The 16,586-nt window shown below is 45.4% G+C and overlaps 1 protein-coding gene across 6 annotated transcripts in view; it reads left to right on the plus strand.

The window, feature by feature from the left end:
- Window positions 1–16,586, plus strand: part of dock3 (dedicator of cytokinesis 3) — a 1,512,713-nt gene that overhangs the window by 933,375 nt on the left and 562,752 nt on the right. For all 6 annotated transcript variants that reach the window (XM_086001262.1, XM_086001257.1, XM_086001258.1 and 3 more), the window contains 2 exons: window positions 6,618–6,678; window positions 7,742–7,889. In XM_086001262.1, coding sequence (XP_085857388.1) covers window positions 6,618–6,678; window positions 7,742–7,889 — 209 coding nt within the window. The remainder of the gene's footprint in view (window positions 1–6,617; window positions 6,679–7,741; window positions 7,890–16,586) is intronic.

Genomic DNA, 16,586 nt, shown 5'->3' on the forward strand with positions numbered 1-16,586 from the left:
GACAAGATCTTAAGGTGGAGAATCGAACTCTCCACCTACAATTACGATATCTTGTACCGGACCGGGAAACTCAATGAGCCCCCAGATGCCCTATCACGTGGTACGTGCGCCAACGCGCAGGTTGATAGACTACAGACCCTCCACAATGACCTCTGCCACCCGGGGGTCACCAGGTTCTTCCATTTTATCAAATCCCGTAACCTGCCCTACTCCATCGAGGAGGTCAGGACCATGACCAGGAACTGCCAGATCTGTGCCGAGTGCAAGCCGCATTTTTATAGGCCAGACAGAGCGAGCCTGATCAAAGCCACGCGCCCCTTCGAGCGGCTGAGCATCGATTTTAAAGGGCCCCTCCCGTCCTCTGACCGCAATGTGTACTTCCTCAATATAATTGATGAGTACTCCCGTTTCCCGTTTGCCATCCCTTGCTCGGACATGACCAGTACCACGGTCATTAAATGTCTGAATGACCTCTTCGCCTTGTTCGGTTTCCCTAGCTATATCCATAGCGACAGGTGCTCATCTTTTATGAGCGACGAACTTCGGCAGTACCTGCTCGCGAGAGGCATTGCTACAAGCAGGACCACCAGCTACAACCCCCGGGGTAACGGCCAGGTGGAAAGGGAGAATGCGACAGTCTGGAAGGCAGTCCTTTTAAACTTAAAATCTAAGGGCCTTCCGACCTCCCGCTGGCAGGAGGTCCTCCCTGCGGCGCTCCATTCCATTCGGTCGCTGCTCTGTACACCCACCAATGCCACGCCTCACGAGAGAATGTTCTCCTTCCCCAGGAAGTCCACGTCGGGGATTTCGCTACCAACATGGCTGACTTCTCCAGGTCCCGTCCTACTGCGGAAGCACGTGAGGACCCATAAGGCGGACCCCCTGGTCGAGAGGGTGAGCCTCCTCCACGCCAACCCGCAGTATGCTTACGTGGTGTACCCGGACGGGCGGGAGGACACAGTCTCCATTCGAGACCTCGCACCTGCAGGTGCTCCTGAAACACCCTCTTCGCCACCCACCGCTACTCCTGCCTACCCCCAGGACACAGTCCCCGCACGAGACCTCGCACCTTCGGGTGCCTCTGAGAGACCACCATCGCTACCTCCCATTACCCATGCTCTGACCCCTGTAGACGGCATGCAGCAGCCCCAGGGTCCGCCACCTGCTACACCTCCTCTGAACGAGACATCGGGTTCACCGTTGGATGCTGCACCATCACCGCCGCTGCTGCGACGCTCAGGACGGCTTACAAGGCCTCCTGATAGACTTCAGTACACAAATTTTTAGTGCACTTCACCCCGCCGGACTCAATTCTAAACAAGGGGTGAATGTGGTAAACCACTGTTGTTAGTATTGCTGTTCACCACTGTTGTTAGTACTGTTGTTCACTGTTAGTACTGTTGTTCACTCTTGCATATTGTTGTACTTGTCTGTGCATGCCTCAGCTGACTCCGCCCCTGGCTCCACCCTCATGGCTGGGTATAAAGGTCGCTGCTCAGAAGCCTCCGGCCCTTTTGGATACCAGGCAACCACAAGAGGCATGCTCTGTTCTTTGGTAATAAAAGCCTGTTTATTACTTTCTCACTCTCCAGTCTTTTGTAGCAATTGATAGTGCATCACCATGTACCTGGTGGGTGGTGTCCTCACGTGTGATGATGGTATCTGTGTTGATGATCTGGCATGTCTTGCAGAGGTTGCTGTGGCAGGGTTGTGTGGTGTCGTGGTCGCTGTTCTCCTGAAAGCTGGGTAATTTGATGCGAACGATGGTCTGTTTGAGGTTAGGAGGCTGTTTGAAAGCGAGTAGTGGAGGCGTGGCGATGGCCTTAGTGAGGTGTTCGTCGTCATCGATGACATGTTGAAGGCTGCGAAGAACATGGCGTAGTTTCTCCGCTTCTCTCTACACAGATGCGGCCGGACCTGCTGTGATTTCCAGCCAAAAAAAAAAAATGTTTTTTGTCTGTTTTTTTGTTTTTCATACAGACCCCAGCATCTGCAATATTTGACCCCTTGTGACCCCACCTCATTGTTCTTTGATGTAATGTTTCCCTGACTGACCTGTTTGGACACCATTCACACCTTTGACTGCTGTGATTATCTCTCTGCCGAGGTGTGATAAATGGCAGTTGGAAAGGTTACCTGTAAACATCTGACATGATTCTCTGACTATATAAGCTGTGTCTTTATGCATTTCTCCACTTCACCTGAAGAAGGAGCAGCGCTCCGAAAGCTTGTGATTTCAAATAAAGCTGTTGGACTATAACCTGGTGTCGTGTGACTTCTTACTCTTTTTCTGGTACATTGATAACTGTATCGGTACTGTTTCCTGCTCTCGCCCTGAACTAGAAAATTTCATTCACTTTGCTTCCAATTTCCACCCTTCCCTCACCTTCACATGGTCCATCTCCGACTCTTCCCTTCCCTTCCTCGACTTCTCTGTCTCCATCTCTGGGGATAGGCTATTGACAAACATCCACTACAAGCCCACTGACTCCCACAGCTACCTGGACTACACTTCCTCCCACCCCGCTTCCTGTAAGGACTCTATTCCATTCTCCCAGTTTCTCCGTCTCCGCCGCACCTGCTCTGACAATACCACTTTCCATACTAGTGCTTCCGACATGTCTTCCTTTTTCCTCAACGAAGGATTCCCCCCTACTGTGGTTCACACGGCCCTTGACCGCGTCCGTTCTATTTCCCGCACTTCTGCTCTCACCCCTTCCCTTCCCTCCTGGAACCACGATAGGGTTCCCCTTGTCCTCACCTTTCACCCCACCAGCCTCCACATTCAACGGATCATCCTCCGCCATTTCTGCCACCTCCAGCGTGATCCCACCACCAAACACATCTTCCCCTCACCTCCCCTTTCAGCATTCCAAAGGGACCGCTCCCTCCGCGACACCCTGGTCCACTCCTCTATCACCCCCAACACCCCTTCCCCTTCACCCGGCACCTTCCCGTGCAAGCACAGGAGATGCAACACATGCCCTTTTACCTCCCCCCTTCCCACTGTCCAGTGCCCCAAACACTCCTTCCAGGTGAAACAGGTTGTAGTACTTGTACTTGTACTTCTTGTAATTTAATATACTGTATTCGCTGCTCACGATGTGGTCTCCTCTACATTGGGGAGCCCAAATGCAGATTGGGTGACCACTTTGCGGAACACCTCCATTCAGTCCGTAAGGGTTACCCCAAGCTTCCGGTCGCCTGTCACTTTAATTCTCCGCTCCACTCCCACTCAGACCTCACCGTCCTCGGCCTCTTACACTGTTCCAGTGAAGCTCAACATAAGCTCGAGAAACAGCACCTCATCTTTTCATTAGGCACTTTACAGCCTTCTGGACTCAACATTGAGTTCAACAATTTCAGACCATAACCTCTGCCCCTATCTTTTTTTTCATTTTTTTTTCTCTCTCACATGGCAGCTGGCTTTCATTCTGCCATCGCCATTTACACTTCATCTAGAGCCATCTTTTGTTTCTTGTCCCATTACCATCTCCTTTTGCCTTGTACCATCATCCCTTTTGTCTCTTAATCTCTCCTGCCTTCCATCCTATCACAGACCTTCCCTTTTGTTCTTTCCTCCCCTGCCCCTGCACTTGCTTAAAAATCTGTTCCATCTCCAGCTTTTTCCAGTTCTGACGAAGGGTCATCAACCTGAAACGTTAACTCTGTTTCTCTCTCCACAGATGCTGCCTGACCTGCTGAGTATTTCCAGCATTTTCTGTTTTTATTTCAGATTTCCAGCATCTGCAGTATTTTGCTTTTGTATCAGAAATGGGATGTTTGTTGATGACTGCACAGTGTTCAGTGCCATTCACAACTCCTAAGATAATGAAGCAGTCCATGCCCGCATGCAACAAGACCTGGACGACATTCAGGCTTGGGCTGATAAGTGGCAGGTAACATTCGCGCCACAGAAGTGCCAGGTAATGCCTATCTCCAACAAGTGGGAGTCTAACCACCTCCCCATGACATTCAACGGCATAACCATCGCCGAATCCCCCACCATCAACATCCTGGGGGTCACCATTGACCAGAAACTTAACTGGACAAGCCACATAAATACTGTGGTAACAAGAGCAGGTCAGAGGCTAGGTATTCTGCGGTGAGTGTCTCACCTCCTCACTCCCCAAAGCCTTTCCACCGTGTATAAGGCACAACTAAGGAGTGTGATGGAATACTCTCCACTTGCCTGGATGAGTGCAGCTCCAACAACACTCAAGAAGCTCAACACCATCCAAGACATAGCAGCCCGCTTGATTGGCACGCCATCCACCACCTTAAACATTAACTCCCTCCACCACTGACGTACTGTGGCTGCAGTGTGTACCATCTACAAGATGCACTGCAGTAACTCACCAAGGCTTCTTCGGCAGCACCTCCCAAACCCGCGACCTCTTCCACCTAGAAGGACAAGGGCAGCAGGTGCATGGGAACACCACCACCTCCAAGTTCCCCTCCAAGTCACACACCATCCTGACTTAAAAGTATATCGCCGATCCTTCATCGTCGCTGGGTCAAAATCCTGGAACTTCCTCCTTAACAGCACTGTGGGAGTACTTTCACCACACAGACTGCAACGGTTCAAGAAGGCGGCTCACCACCACCTACTCGAGGGCAATTAGGGATGGGCAATAAATGCTGGCCTTGCCAGCGACGCCCACATCCCACAAACGAATAAAATAAAAGTTTGCAGACTTTGATGGTTTCCTCCCATGTATTGATGTCAATACCGCATTTCCTCAGGTTGGATTTCAAACTATCTTTGTATCTCTTTTTCTGACCACTGACACTTATTTGGCCGGAGCTCAGTCATGAATAAAGTAGTTGTTTTGGGAGGCTGGCGTTAATCTATTCAGCACATGCGGCATAAGTTGGGCTTTAATAACCATAGCGTCAATAATGATACAGCCGTATTTTGAGAGGATAAACATATTGGTTTTACAATCATCCCAACAAACTTGAAGGATTTTGCCTAAGGAATGTTGATGGAAGTGTTCTGGAGTCTTGAGATGCCTTCTGTAAGTTACCCAGGTTTCAGTGCCATAAAGTAAGTTTGAGAAACAACAGACTTGTAAACCATAATCTTTGCAGATGCATCCAGTCCTTTTTCACCAAAGACACGGGCCTCAGGCAACCAAAAACTGCTGAAACACTGTTAATGTAGTGTTATATCTCCTGATCGATGATCTCATTCTTTGATAGATAGCTACCAAGGTATGCAAAGCAGTCTACATTCTCTAAAATCATTCCATTGATGGTTATTGATGGGGAGAAGCTGGAGTACCAGGTGCAGGTTGATAAAGAAGACATTAATACATTGTGCACCATGTAAACCTGAACATGAATGCTAATATCACATTTCTCTCTCTGCTATTTTAATGGAGGTATTTATCCATTTAAAGTAAGTGAGCGTTTGTATGATAACATCACTCAGTAATTTCCAATCTATTGTCTCTTATTTAATACGTGCACAACTGGCATTGGTACATATTCTAAAAGCACGATAATCATGTCTGTAGCCATTTAACTGGACGGTAATGCTACATATGTCTACTCCATGATGTTTTGAGCTTGTTCCCTTGATTATACAAAGAAAGTCTTTCATGTTCTGTACTCACAAGTGGAAGGCGAGGCAGTCCAGCAACATCTACAAACATAACCTCAAACTAGTCAACTCCAGGGGACAGACCGATACCATAAGAAAAAGCCCAGCTACACAGAGGGAACAAGAAAATTGTAATGTTATTAAAAGAACGTATTTAGCCAAGAAAGGCATCACAGGGAGGAAACCTATAAGCTACCGCCAGAAATATCCCATTGTTGTTACACACCGATTAGGAAGTATTTCAATTTACAATTCTCTTCTCGCACCCTGTGCCAGTGCTTCCCATTTGGGCAAAGCGAGGTATATGGAAGAGGCTGAGGCTTTCAAGTAAAAACTATAATGAAGGTATTAAAACTCACAATAAAATTCAATGCATATGCTTAATCATGTTATTTGCTGAAATATGTAATATTATTTTGTTTAAAACCACTTTTGAACATTAGAAACTTCAGTTAGGATAAAAATAGTCACCAAATTCATTTTTCCAGAAAGCATTTTAAGTGTTTCAATCAGTTCGGCAGCAAATCATGCCGGTGAAGTGTTTACATACAACTTTCCCATTATAAAATATTTACATACTGAATGTAAGTATAAATGTTTACATAGGAGGTTTATAAATTATGAATGTTAACATAAACAGTGTTACAGGAAATAATGTTTGTGGACATGTAGTGAGGCAACAATGCACCTGTAGCTACATCGCTAAGAAGTCAGCAGCTCCTCTTAAAATCTTCTTCCTCAAGTACATTGGCTCTAGTCCATCCCTCCAACTGATCTGATTACTTGACACTAATCTCAATGGAAAAAAGTAGATTTTTCATGTGAAACGCTGAACCTCAGCTTAAAATGCTGACTGCGGATAATGATGTTTTTAAAAGTGAATTTAATGAATATACTGATAGAATTAATTACACCTCTACCTCAAGTTATGCAGTTGACTAAAGTTCTGTCTGTAATCCTCACTGTTGTTTACCTGGTGTAACTTTGCTTTTTACCTTTGGACTTTCAGGATCTCAGTAATAAGGACCTGAAGCGAGATCTCTACATAGTTGCTCATGTCATACGAATAGGTAAACCCTTGATATTTACAACAGTCTATTGTTGAGAGCTTACAAAGTGAAATAGTTGACAAACCACCAAAATGGATAAGTCAAACTTGAGTGTTATTTTGAAGTACAATATTCTGAATATTATTGCACGGTCTTATATATTACAGTGTATTACTATTTGGTGAGGATTTTTAAAGAATCATTGAGATACCAGGCAAAGGGCAAGATTCATCAGCACACAATATGAGGGCTTGATTTTAACTGACCAGAAACAGTGTTAATGGGGCAGTAAAGGCCTCAAAATGGGTTGATGGACTTACCTCTCAGTTAGAGCACATGTTCTGGCTGCCGCCAGTTTGAATAGAGCCTACCTCTGGGCGGCTAAGGTGTCCACCTGAAACAGGCGGTAGGCCTCTTGCACGTGCAAATTGGTGTCCTATTGATGTAGTTGCATTTTTAAGGGATACATGGGTTGAGCGCCTGCCTCAATAGCTCCGCCCATGCTCCGCCCACTTGTACTGACAATGAGTGGCCTAAGCAGAAGTACTTAAAGGGACCACTGCTGGTTGCTCAGGAAACGGCCACAGAAAGTTGTTACACTTGTATTTTTGTGGGAATGGAAGGTCCTCCTACCTCCACAAAAGCACTGCGGGCCACTACCAGCCCAGGCTCGCCCCCACCTCCGTCTCCTCTCCCCTCCCCTTCCCCTCCCCTCCTACACCCACCCAGTGACATTGCTGAACTCAAGTTGTGCTACAGTGAGAGACAGGGGCTTCCCTGCACAGAGAGATAATCATCAGGGTCGTGCTTTGCACTGGTTTTAAGGTGTCATTGCAGGTATGGAGCAGGTCACTCAGCTGAAGGAGGTGCAGAGTGCAGGAGGGAGAAGAGAAAAATATATTATTTAAAAATGTGATTTCAAAAACTGTTTGATATATTTAAAATGCAGGAATCTCAGTAGTGGGTTTGCAGAATTAGCAATTCCAGCACAGCTTGTTGCTAGCTGTCAGTGATCGGCAGGAATTCTGAGGCGAGAACATTTTGTTGGGAGCTAACCCTTCACCTATCCCTGTGTCCTTGCAAGGTCGGATGTTATCCAATGATTCGAAGAAAGGCCCCCCTCACGTGCAGTACCGGCGCCCATACGGCTGCGCAGTGCTGAGTATGATGGACGTTCTGCCGTCTTTTTCCGAACTCCGAGAGGAAAAGGATTTTGTTCTGAAAGTTTACACGTAAGTGAAGTATGTTCAGTGTGTCTGAAGGTTGGAAGTAAAGTCTGCACTCTCCCAGAAGATCACGTGTTCTGGGTGGCGTGGGGAATGAACATATTGCGATGCACAAAGCATTGCAATTGTGTGGGACATACTGGATGGATCAGAGGGTCTTTTCCTGTCTTTCAGTGTTCGTATGTTTGTTTACAACCAGATTTGCTTGTTTTGAGTCACTTAACATGTTGTTTTTCAATTTTCTCTAAATGTTTTTTATTAATTGTTAGAGAATATTAGACATAGAGTGCTTCTTGAGCCCTGTTTGACATCATTGTAAATTGTTCAGTGGTTTGAATTAGTCACTTCAATTTACTTGCCTCCTCTTCTGAAGCAACTGACTCAGGATGGGATATGATTCCCTCAACGTCAATATGTTCAAATGCCCATACTTGATCTGTGAACACAGACGATGTGCTTCCGCAGGATGTTGGACAATGCATGACCTCACGGCCGAACCCGATGCAGTCTTCACCTAACATCCACACACATACTTTCTGGCAGAGGTCACTGGATAATGAGCAAGAGCTGATTTTCCCGCTTCTTAGTCCAGCTAATGTAATGATGGTGATCCGAGCTGAGATTGGTAAACTCAGCACCGAGGGGAATCACACCTAGGATATTTTGGTTTAATTCCACCCTGGGAACTTATCCACTAAACATCAAGGGAGCAACTGCACTATACACTCTATTCCTGATAACTACAAAGTTGTTTTTCATGCAAAAAGAAAAGTTTGAATTTTCCAATTTGAATTTGGCAATATAAGTGTAAGAGCAAAGTGGGAATTTAGTGCTAAAATATTGAATTGTCAGATAATTTGAATTAACTTTGAATTAAAAAGAGTAGACTTTAGTATATACCTACAGTTTTTTGGGGGTGAAAAATTAAATAGCATCACAAAGCACACACTCCCTAAAACCCTGGCAAGCGATAACTTCCTCTAAACAGGGCAAGGTGACCATTCAGTGGCAGTAGTATTCCTCTGTAGTATGTCATTGCAGTTGTCATTTCTGAAACATAAATCATGGTTACATTATTCATGTAGTGCACAGCCTGTGAAAGTAGCCGTGTGGTGACCATTTGAAAGTAGGTGAAAGAGTCAGAGAGTTGCTGCGATGTTTTGTGAAGTCAGTTCAGTCCTGGGCTGGTGCCAGTGGCTCACACCATGCAGTAGCAGCCACAGAATAGACTGGTCAGATTCACTAAGGTGGGCACCAGGGCTTTGTTTTTTATTGGGTCTTCCCAGTGGCCAACCTTTAAAACAACTTGCGCGGTGAGTGCTGATTTACCGTGTACCTTCAAGAGAGAGCTGGTCCGGTTCCTGGCTGGGACAGAGATTGCATCATGGAAGAGGTAGGTACCAAATAATATGTCATGGTCATTGTGACAATGTGGTCTCCTGGACTAGTTTCAATCGCTTAGAATGATCAGAGAAGAATTTTCCTTGTGTTTTTGATCTTTTTTTTTGCCTTTCCCTAGAGACTAGTGGCACCTAGGGGGTAGGTAGTCTCTTGACCTGAATCATGAGGCATTGCAACTGGATGGGACAGGCCCAATGGACCAGCTGGTCTTTTCCTGTCTGATGAATCTGTGAAGTTTAATTTGGGGTCAGTGCCAGCTGTGTGAGACCCTCTGTCGAGAGCTTGCGGCACTGGCACGGTATTAGAGCAATATAAAAGCAGCTACTAACAGAGCTAGAAGAGCTACCCAGATCGGATTGGACTCAGATACCTACTGTAGCCGACCCCAAACCCACTACCTGGGTTATTTTAAAAAATTCAATTCATTGTGTGCAGTGCTTTGTGACATTGTTACATGACAGGTACTATAGAAATACAAGTGTCAATACTTATTATTCTGTTGCATTGATATATATTGCACATGAGTTACAACTTCCCATACTTGTATATACAGTAATGCTGAATACATTAGTGTAATGGTGCCTCACTCATAGCTGAGTCCCACAGAAAGAATTGTAAAAATTGGCTGTTTTTCACACATTTTGTACAAAGTTTAATAAAGGACCATTGACTATAGAATTTTTAGTTCAGGGAGCTAAGATACCAACTGCTCATGTTCACTCACTCCACACACATCATTTTGACAAATTTATGTATCTACTGCCTAATAACATTGCAAAAATCAAAAACAGCCAAGACTAATATAATGAAGCTATCTTCAAGATTCAAGAGAGCCTGTGGGTTGTGACAGATCCCAGGACTCATCCAGTTTTGTTACAAAAATTTTTATATTTTGTAGCTTGGGCTAGTCATTTGAGTCTTCAAAGTGGAAGGCATTGCTGCTGCAATGAAGAATTCCTTTGTCATAACTTGAGAGCCAGCAGGCAACACAAAATCTATAACTCTGTCTAAGAGATTAGAACATAAGAAATAGGAGCAGGAGTAGGCCAATCGGCCCCTCGAGCCTGCTCCGCCATTCAATAAGATCATGGCTGATCTGATCCTAACCGCCAATCTACTATCACAGAACCATCTCCTGAATCTAACAGAATTAGACACATGAAATAGGAGCAGGATCAGGCTACACGGCCCCTGGGCCCGCTCCGCTACCCACAGGGCCATGTCCGATCCGAACCTAGACTCATGTCCAAATTCCTGCCCGCTTCCCGTAACCCTTAATTCCCTATACTTTGCATATTTACGACAAATTTAAGTTGGCTTTATTAACTGCATTGTTGAAAGTAAATGATTGATTTCTGAGTCATAAGAGGCAAACTGTAACTTAAATGTAATTAAGTTTGACTATGCTGTGATTATTGCAGTTTTTTCACCTGAGGTCCCATTTGTCTCAGGTCTGTCACTACAGGAAGTACTTTGAACTGGGACAGTTTTTAACTAATTCAGAAGGATACATTTTTTAAATCCTCCTTTGTACCAGCTTGGACATCAAAACAAATAGGGCACCAGGCAGCCGATATGTTTCTATGTTCCTTAGTTTCCCTATTTAGCTGCCCTATTGTATAGGTTGGGGGTGGAGGTGCTTATAAGGGCTCCTTGAGATTCATTTCTCATTCTTGCTCAATAGTCACTGAAGAGAATTGCAGAGACTTTGAGGGTTTATTGTTTTGGAACAGATGGTTTAAAGTTATGTTTTTTATTCGTTTATGTGGGCGTCGCTAGCAAGGCCAGCATTTATTGCCATCCCTAATTGCCCTCGAAGGTAGGTTAAGTACTGAATAGGTTATCTTTACCTCTTGATTTATTTTTTTGCTTTTGTATAATTCTACTTCTTACAATAAATTTGGTTAATAGTTTTAGCCTGAGTTATATGGCCTGTCAGCATGGTGTTTTCGCTGGTTGAGAGATATGCTGGGTAGGTTGTACTATTTCTGGTATGTGTCCCAAGGGTATAAGAGTTTGTTGTTTTCCCTACAGCAGTGCTATCCCAGACACTTCAATGTAAAGTTGCGCTTTGTGCTTACCTGTGTAAGCTAACTGTTTGCATTGAGCACAAGTAAAATGTATTAGGTTAGAAGCTAGTTATTCACTGCTCTGGCTCCGTGTGTGTGTTGTCTTTGTGTGTGTGTGTGTGTGTGTGTGTGTGTGTGTGTGTGTGTTGGGAGCCTGAGATTGATACTGAGGGGTTATTTTCTGATCTTAGGTAGTCTGAGACTAATGCTACAGTTTTACTGTGCATCTTCCAACAGATTCCATGAGCAGTCCTACTGACACTGGTTCCATTTTTTACATTGGGTGTGTGATCACCTGCATATCACTTTAACGGTGGCTCCTCTTCTAATATTGGAAATTGGCCAACTGTCCCATCAGTCAGAAGCTGATGAACAGAGCTCTACGTGTGCATTTAAGTGTGCACGCAGAACTCTGCTTCTCTAATTGGAGAATGGTGTCAGTGGGAACTCTGTCAAACAAGCAGGTGTGGTATAATTGATGGTTGTAACTGGCCTTAATAAATGCACTGATAGAATTTTTTATTTGTATTCTAAGTGTTGAAAGCTAAGCAGGTTTTCAGTGCTGAGAGAGCCTGATAAGTTTTGCTAGTCATATTACAGTGCTGTCCCCGATGGGCTGAGTGTGACTCAAAGTTACCACTAATGGCTCTCTGTATGACTGAAGTCTCTCGCTGATCTCTGAGTGTTACTGAGGGATTTTACTGACTGTGTGTGTGACACAGGGGTTTCACAGATCTGTGTGTGTAACTGAGGGGTTTCACTGATCTGTGTGTGACTGAGGGGTTTCACTGATCTCTGTGTGTGACTGAGGGGTTTCATTGATCGATCTGTGTGTGACTGAGGGGTTTCATTGATCGATCTGTGTGTGACTGAGGGGTTTCACTGATCTGTGTGTGTGACTGAGGGGTTTCACTGATCTATGTGTGTGATTGAGGGATTTCACTGATCTGTGTGTGTGACTGAGGGATTTCACTGATCTGTGTGTGTGACTGAGGGGTTTCACTGATCTGTGTGTGTGACTGAGGGGTTTCACTGATCTGTGTGTGTGACTGAGGGGTTTCACTGATCGATCTGTGTGTGACTCGGGTTTCATTGATCTGTGAGTGTGACTGAGGGGTTTCACTGATCTGTGAATGTGACTGAGGGGTTTCACTGATCTGTGTGTGTGACTGAGGGGTTTCACTGATCTGTGTGTGTGACTGAGGGTGTAGTGGCGCTTCTTAGTTTCCAAACAGGCAGCCACTGAGCTGTGGGGTTTTTAACAACGAGTAGACGCGTGTCGAAATAAAACGTTCCCAAACGTAGCTTTGTCTTTTAAACTGTTTACTATAACACTTAACAAACGGAATTACAAAGCAAACACGTATAAACGAACACGGTCAAAAACTGTACTGCTCCAAACCTCACAGCTTCTGCCTCCTTCAACCACGTGCAGTTTAAACTGTAAAATGGCTGCACCCATGTGTGGCTTAGGGACTGTTCCATTATGGCAAGAATGAAGGGGGTGTCTCGGACTATACTACTGGAGCAAGAAAATAGGGGGTTTCTTAATACAATAAGTCGGTCAGGTAAATTAACTGTATTATGCCATTTAACCACTATTTTAAAGTATTTTCTTAAGCTTTTATGGCTCTTACATTCCGGCCCCTAATTGACTAGGCACATGAAGCATATCAATTACTCAAACATTAAGAGTCATAAACTAATGAGTTCAACATATTTACAATATAAGTGTCCACTTTTTTTGTTCGGGAACCTTTCACGCTGCTTCTTGTAGCAGGCAGAGCTTTGTGATCGGTCTTTCCAGGGTACTGGTCTTGGTTTGCAAACAAACGCGACGAACGATGCCTCTGGAGTCTGGCATGGTCTTAATTATTTTTCCCATCAACCAAGAATTTCTAGGGGCTGAATCATCCACAATTAAGACAATGTCTCCGACAATGAAGTTCCTCTTTATTTTGGACCATTTTTGACGCTCCTGTAGCAGAGGTAAGTATTATCTTGTCCATCTGGTCCAGAAAAGGTCTGACATATGCTGAACTTGCCTCCACTTCCGACGGGCATACAGATCTTCCTTTTTGAAGACTCCCGGGGGCATGGCTGGCTGTGTTTTCAACAACAACAGGTGGTTCGGAGTCAGGGCTTCGAGGTCATTGGGATCATCTGATGTCTTAGTTATCGGTTGGTCATTAATGATGGCTTCGACCTCGCACAGAACGGTTTGGAGTCCCTCGTCGTCCAGCGCTTGCTGCTTCAGTACAGAACTGAGTAGTTTTCTTACGGTGCGTATCTGTCTTTCCCAGACACCTCCGTGGTGGGATGCAGCCGGAGGATTGAAGATCCACTTAATTCCTGTTTGCATCATGGCTTCCTGTATTTTAAGCTGATTCCAACCTTCAGTAGCTTCCCGTAGTTCTCTCTCCGCTCCGACGAAATTAGTGCCATTATCAGAACGCATAATGGACACCTGTCCTCTTCTACAGACAAAGCGCCGCAAGGCGTTAATACAGGAATCAGTGTCAAGCGTGTGTGCCACCTCAATATGAACAGCTCTGATGGTCAAACAAGTGCAAAGCACACCATATCTCTTGACAAGGCTCCGTCCTCGCTTTACCTCGAAAGGCCCGAAATAGTCCACCCCTACGTTTGTAAATGGGGGCTTGTCTGGTAACAAACAGTCTTCAGGCAGGTCTGCCATTTTCTGCTCCCCAGCTCTAGCGTGTAACCGTCTGCAAACAATGCATTCAGAGAGTATTTTTCTTATTACGGAATTAGCTCCCGGAATCCAGTATCTTTGTCTTAGCTTCGCAAGCACGTGATTCCTCCCACTGTGTCCAATACTCTGGTGTATATGCTGAAGAATGAGGGTAGCAACCCGGAGGTCCTTAGAAAGGATAGCAGGATGCTTGGCCTCCTCTGGCATAGCAGATTTGTTTAGTCTCCCTCCCACCCTCAGTACTCCATCTTGCAGTGTAAGGTCCAGCTTGTAGATATGACTACCTTTCTTGATTGGAGTATTTCGCTGTAGAGCTTCGATTTCTTCTGGGTATCTTTGTCTTTGACTGAAGCGAACTATCTCCCTCTCAGCCTTGGCCAAATCCTCCACGGTCAATGAATTCTTGCCCAATGTGGTCTTGTGATGATGCGTATACTGCTGTAGAAGCATTCTCTGCTTATCAGGGTTACTTTCAGACTGACTGATAGTGGCTCGGTACTCTTCTCTTACCGCTCAGGTGTAGCAGCAACTCTTTCAACCTTAGAAACCATGCAACTGCTTTCCTCAACTGGTGCCATCCTGAGAAATGGTTAACAAGCTTGTTCACTGTGTCAAAGTTCTCTTTCGTATTTATGAGATTTACTGTGACTGATCTCTTGACTTCGACGTCGTCTTCAGCAATCTGACTTGGCATATCTGGTCTTTCTGGCCATGATCTCTGTGTTTCCAGCAGATAACTTGGGCCTTGTATCCAAGTTTCACTCCTCATGAAGTTTTCAGCCTTCAATCCTCGTGAGGCTTGATCTGCTGGGTTTAATGAGGTGTTTACGTACCTCCATTGAGATGGTTGTGTAGCTTCTCTAATGGATGAGATTCTGTTTGCTACGAAGGTCTTGAAGCGTATCTTCTCATTCTCTATATACTTCAGCACCGTCGTGCTATCCGTCCAGAAGACAGATTCTTCTAATGGGAGCTGTAACTCTTTCCGCATCACCTGGTCAACTTTAACTGCAACAACCGCTGCCGTCAATTCCAGTCTCGGGATGGTGACCTGCTTCAGCGGAGCCACCCTGGATTTCCCCATGAGGAAGGCACAATGTTTCTGGCCCTGTTGATTTGTCAGCAAGAGGTAAGTAGCCGTGCCATAGCCGTCCTCACTGGCGTCCGAGAAATGATGTAGTTGAGCCGTCTTTGTAACTCCAAAACTCGCGGGCTTGATGCATCTACTGACGTTGAAGCTAGAAAGTTGTTGCAAATCTGTCAACCATCTGTGCCATCTCTGAGCTTGACCTTCTGGGGTATCTTCATCCCATCCTCTCTTGTCTCTACACAGCTCTCGTAGCATCAGCTTCACCGGCAGAATGAGTGGTGCCAGGAATCCAAGAGGGTCGTAGATGGAACTGACCACGGAGAGAATCCCTCGTCTTGTGGATGGTCTTTCGTTCACCATTATCCTGAAGTTGAACGTGTCTGACTCGATGCACCATTGTACACCAAGAGCTCTCTCGATAGGAAGGACATCGTGGCTCAGGTCCAGATCTTTGACTTCAGTGGCTCTTTCCTTTTCTGGGATAGAAGCTAGAACTGCTCTGCTGTTGCTTATCCACTTAGTCAGATGGAATCCTCCATTCGAACACAGAGTTCTAAGGTCTCTTGACAGTGCGATGGCATCGTCTTCTGTTGACACGGACTTCAGACAGTCGTCGACATAAAAGTTTCTGAAGATTGTCTCCACAGCCTCTGATGGTGCTTTGCCTTTGGCATCTTCTGCAGTTTTTCTGAGAGCGTAGCTTGCACAGCTGGGAGATGATGTGGCTCCGAACAAGTGTACGGCCATTCTACATTCCACCATCGCTTGACTAACGTCGCCATCTGGCCACCAAAGGAAGCGCAGAAGATCAGCATCTTCACCAGGGATTCTAACTTGGTAGAACATTGATTCTATGTCTGCCATCATGGCAACGAGCTCTTGTCTAAACCTAGTCAAGACGCCAATGAGGGTATTAGTAAGATCAGGACCTTGAAGCAGCTGGTCATTCAGCGAAGTTCCTCTGAATGAGGCGGCGCAGTCAAACACTACACGGATCTTTTTCTTCTTTGGGTGATACACCCCGTGATGAGGAATGTACCAGACCCTTCCATCGTCTCTGTTCAACTGTTCCTCGGGCACCTTTACAGCATAGCCTTTCGCTATGATGTTTCTCATGAAGTCTTTGTAGTCTTCGTGAAAGTCGGGATTCTTGTTCAGCTTTCTCTTTTGACTGATGGCGCGTTGCTCTGCTATGCAGCGATTGTTCGGCATCTTCGCGGTCTGTCTTCTCAGTGGCAAACCAATGTGATAGTGGCCATCAATGAACTGTGTAGACCTTGTCATCAAACCCATGAACTGATGGTCTTCTTGTGACATCTCTGTCTTTTCCTCACAGCTGCGTTCTGAGAAGTCTGCGTTGAACTGCTGTATCAACAGCTCTTCAATGCTTGCGATAGAGATGCGATTAACTGTGACGTTTTGTCGTT

This window comes from Somniosus microcephalus, chromosome 11, assembly GCF_052327205.1.
Source record: "Somniosus microcephalus isolate GS21.2 chromosome 11, FLI_Smic_1.0, whole genome shotgun sequence".
Classification (NCBI taxonomy): domain Eukaryota; kingdom Metazoa; phylum Chordata; class Chondrichthyes; order Squaliformes; family Somniosidae; genus Somniosus; species Somniosus microcephalus.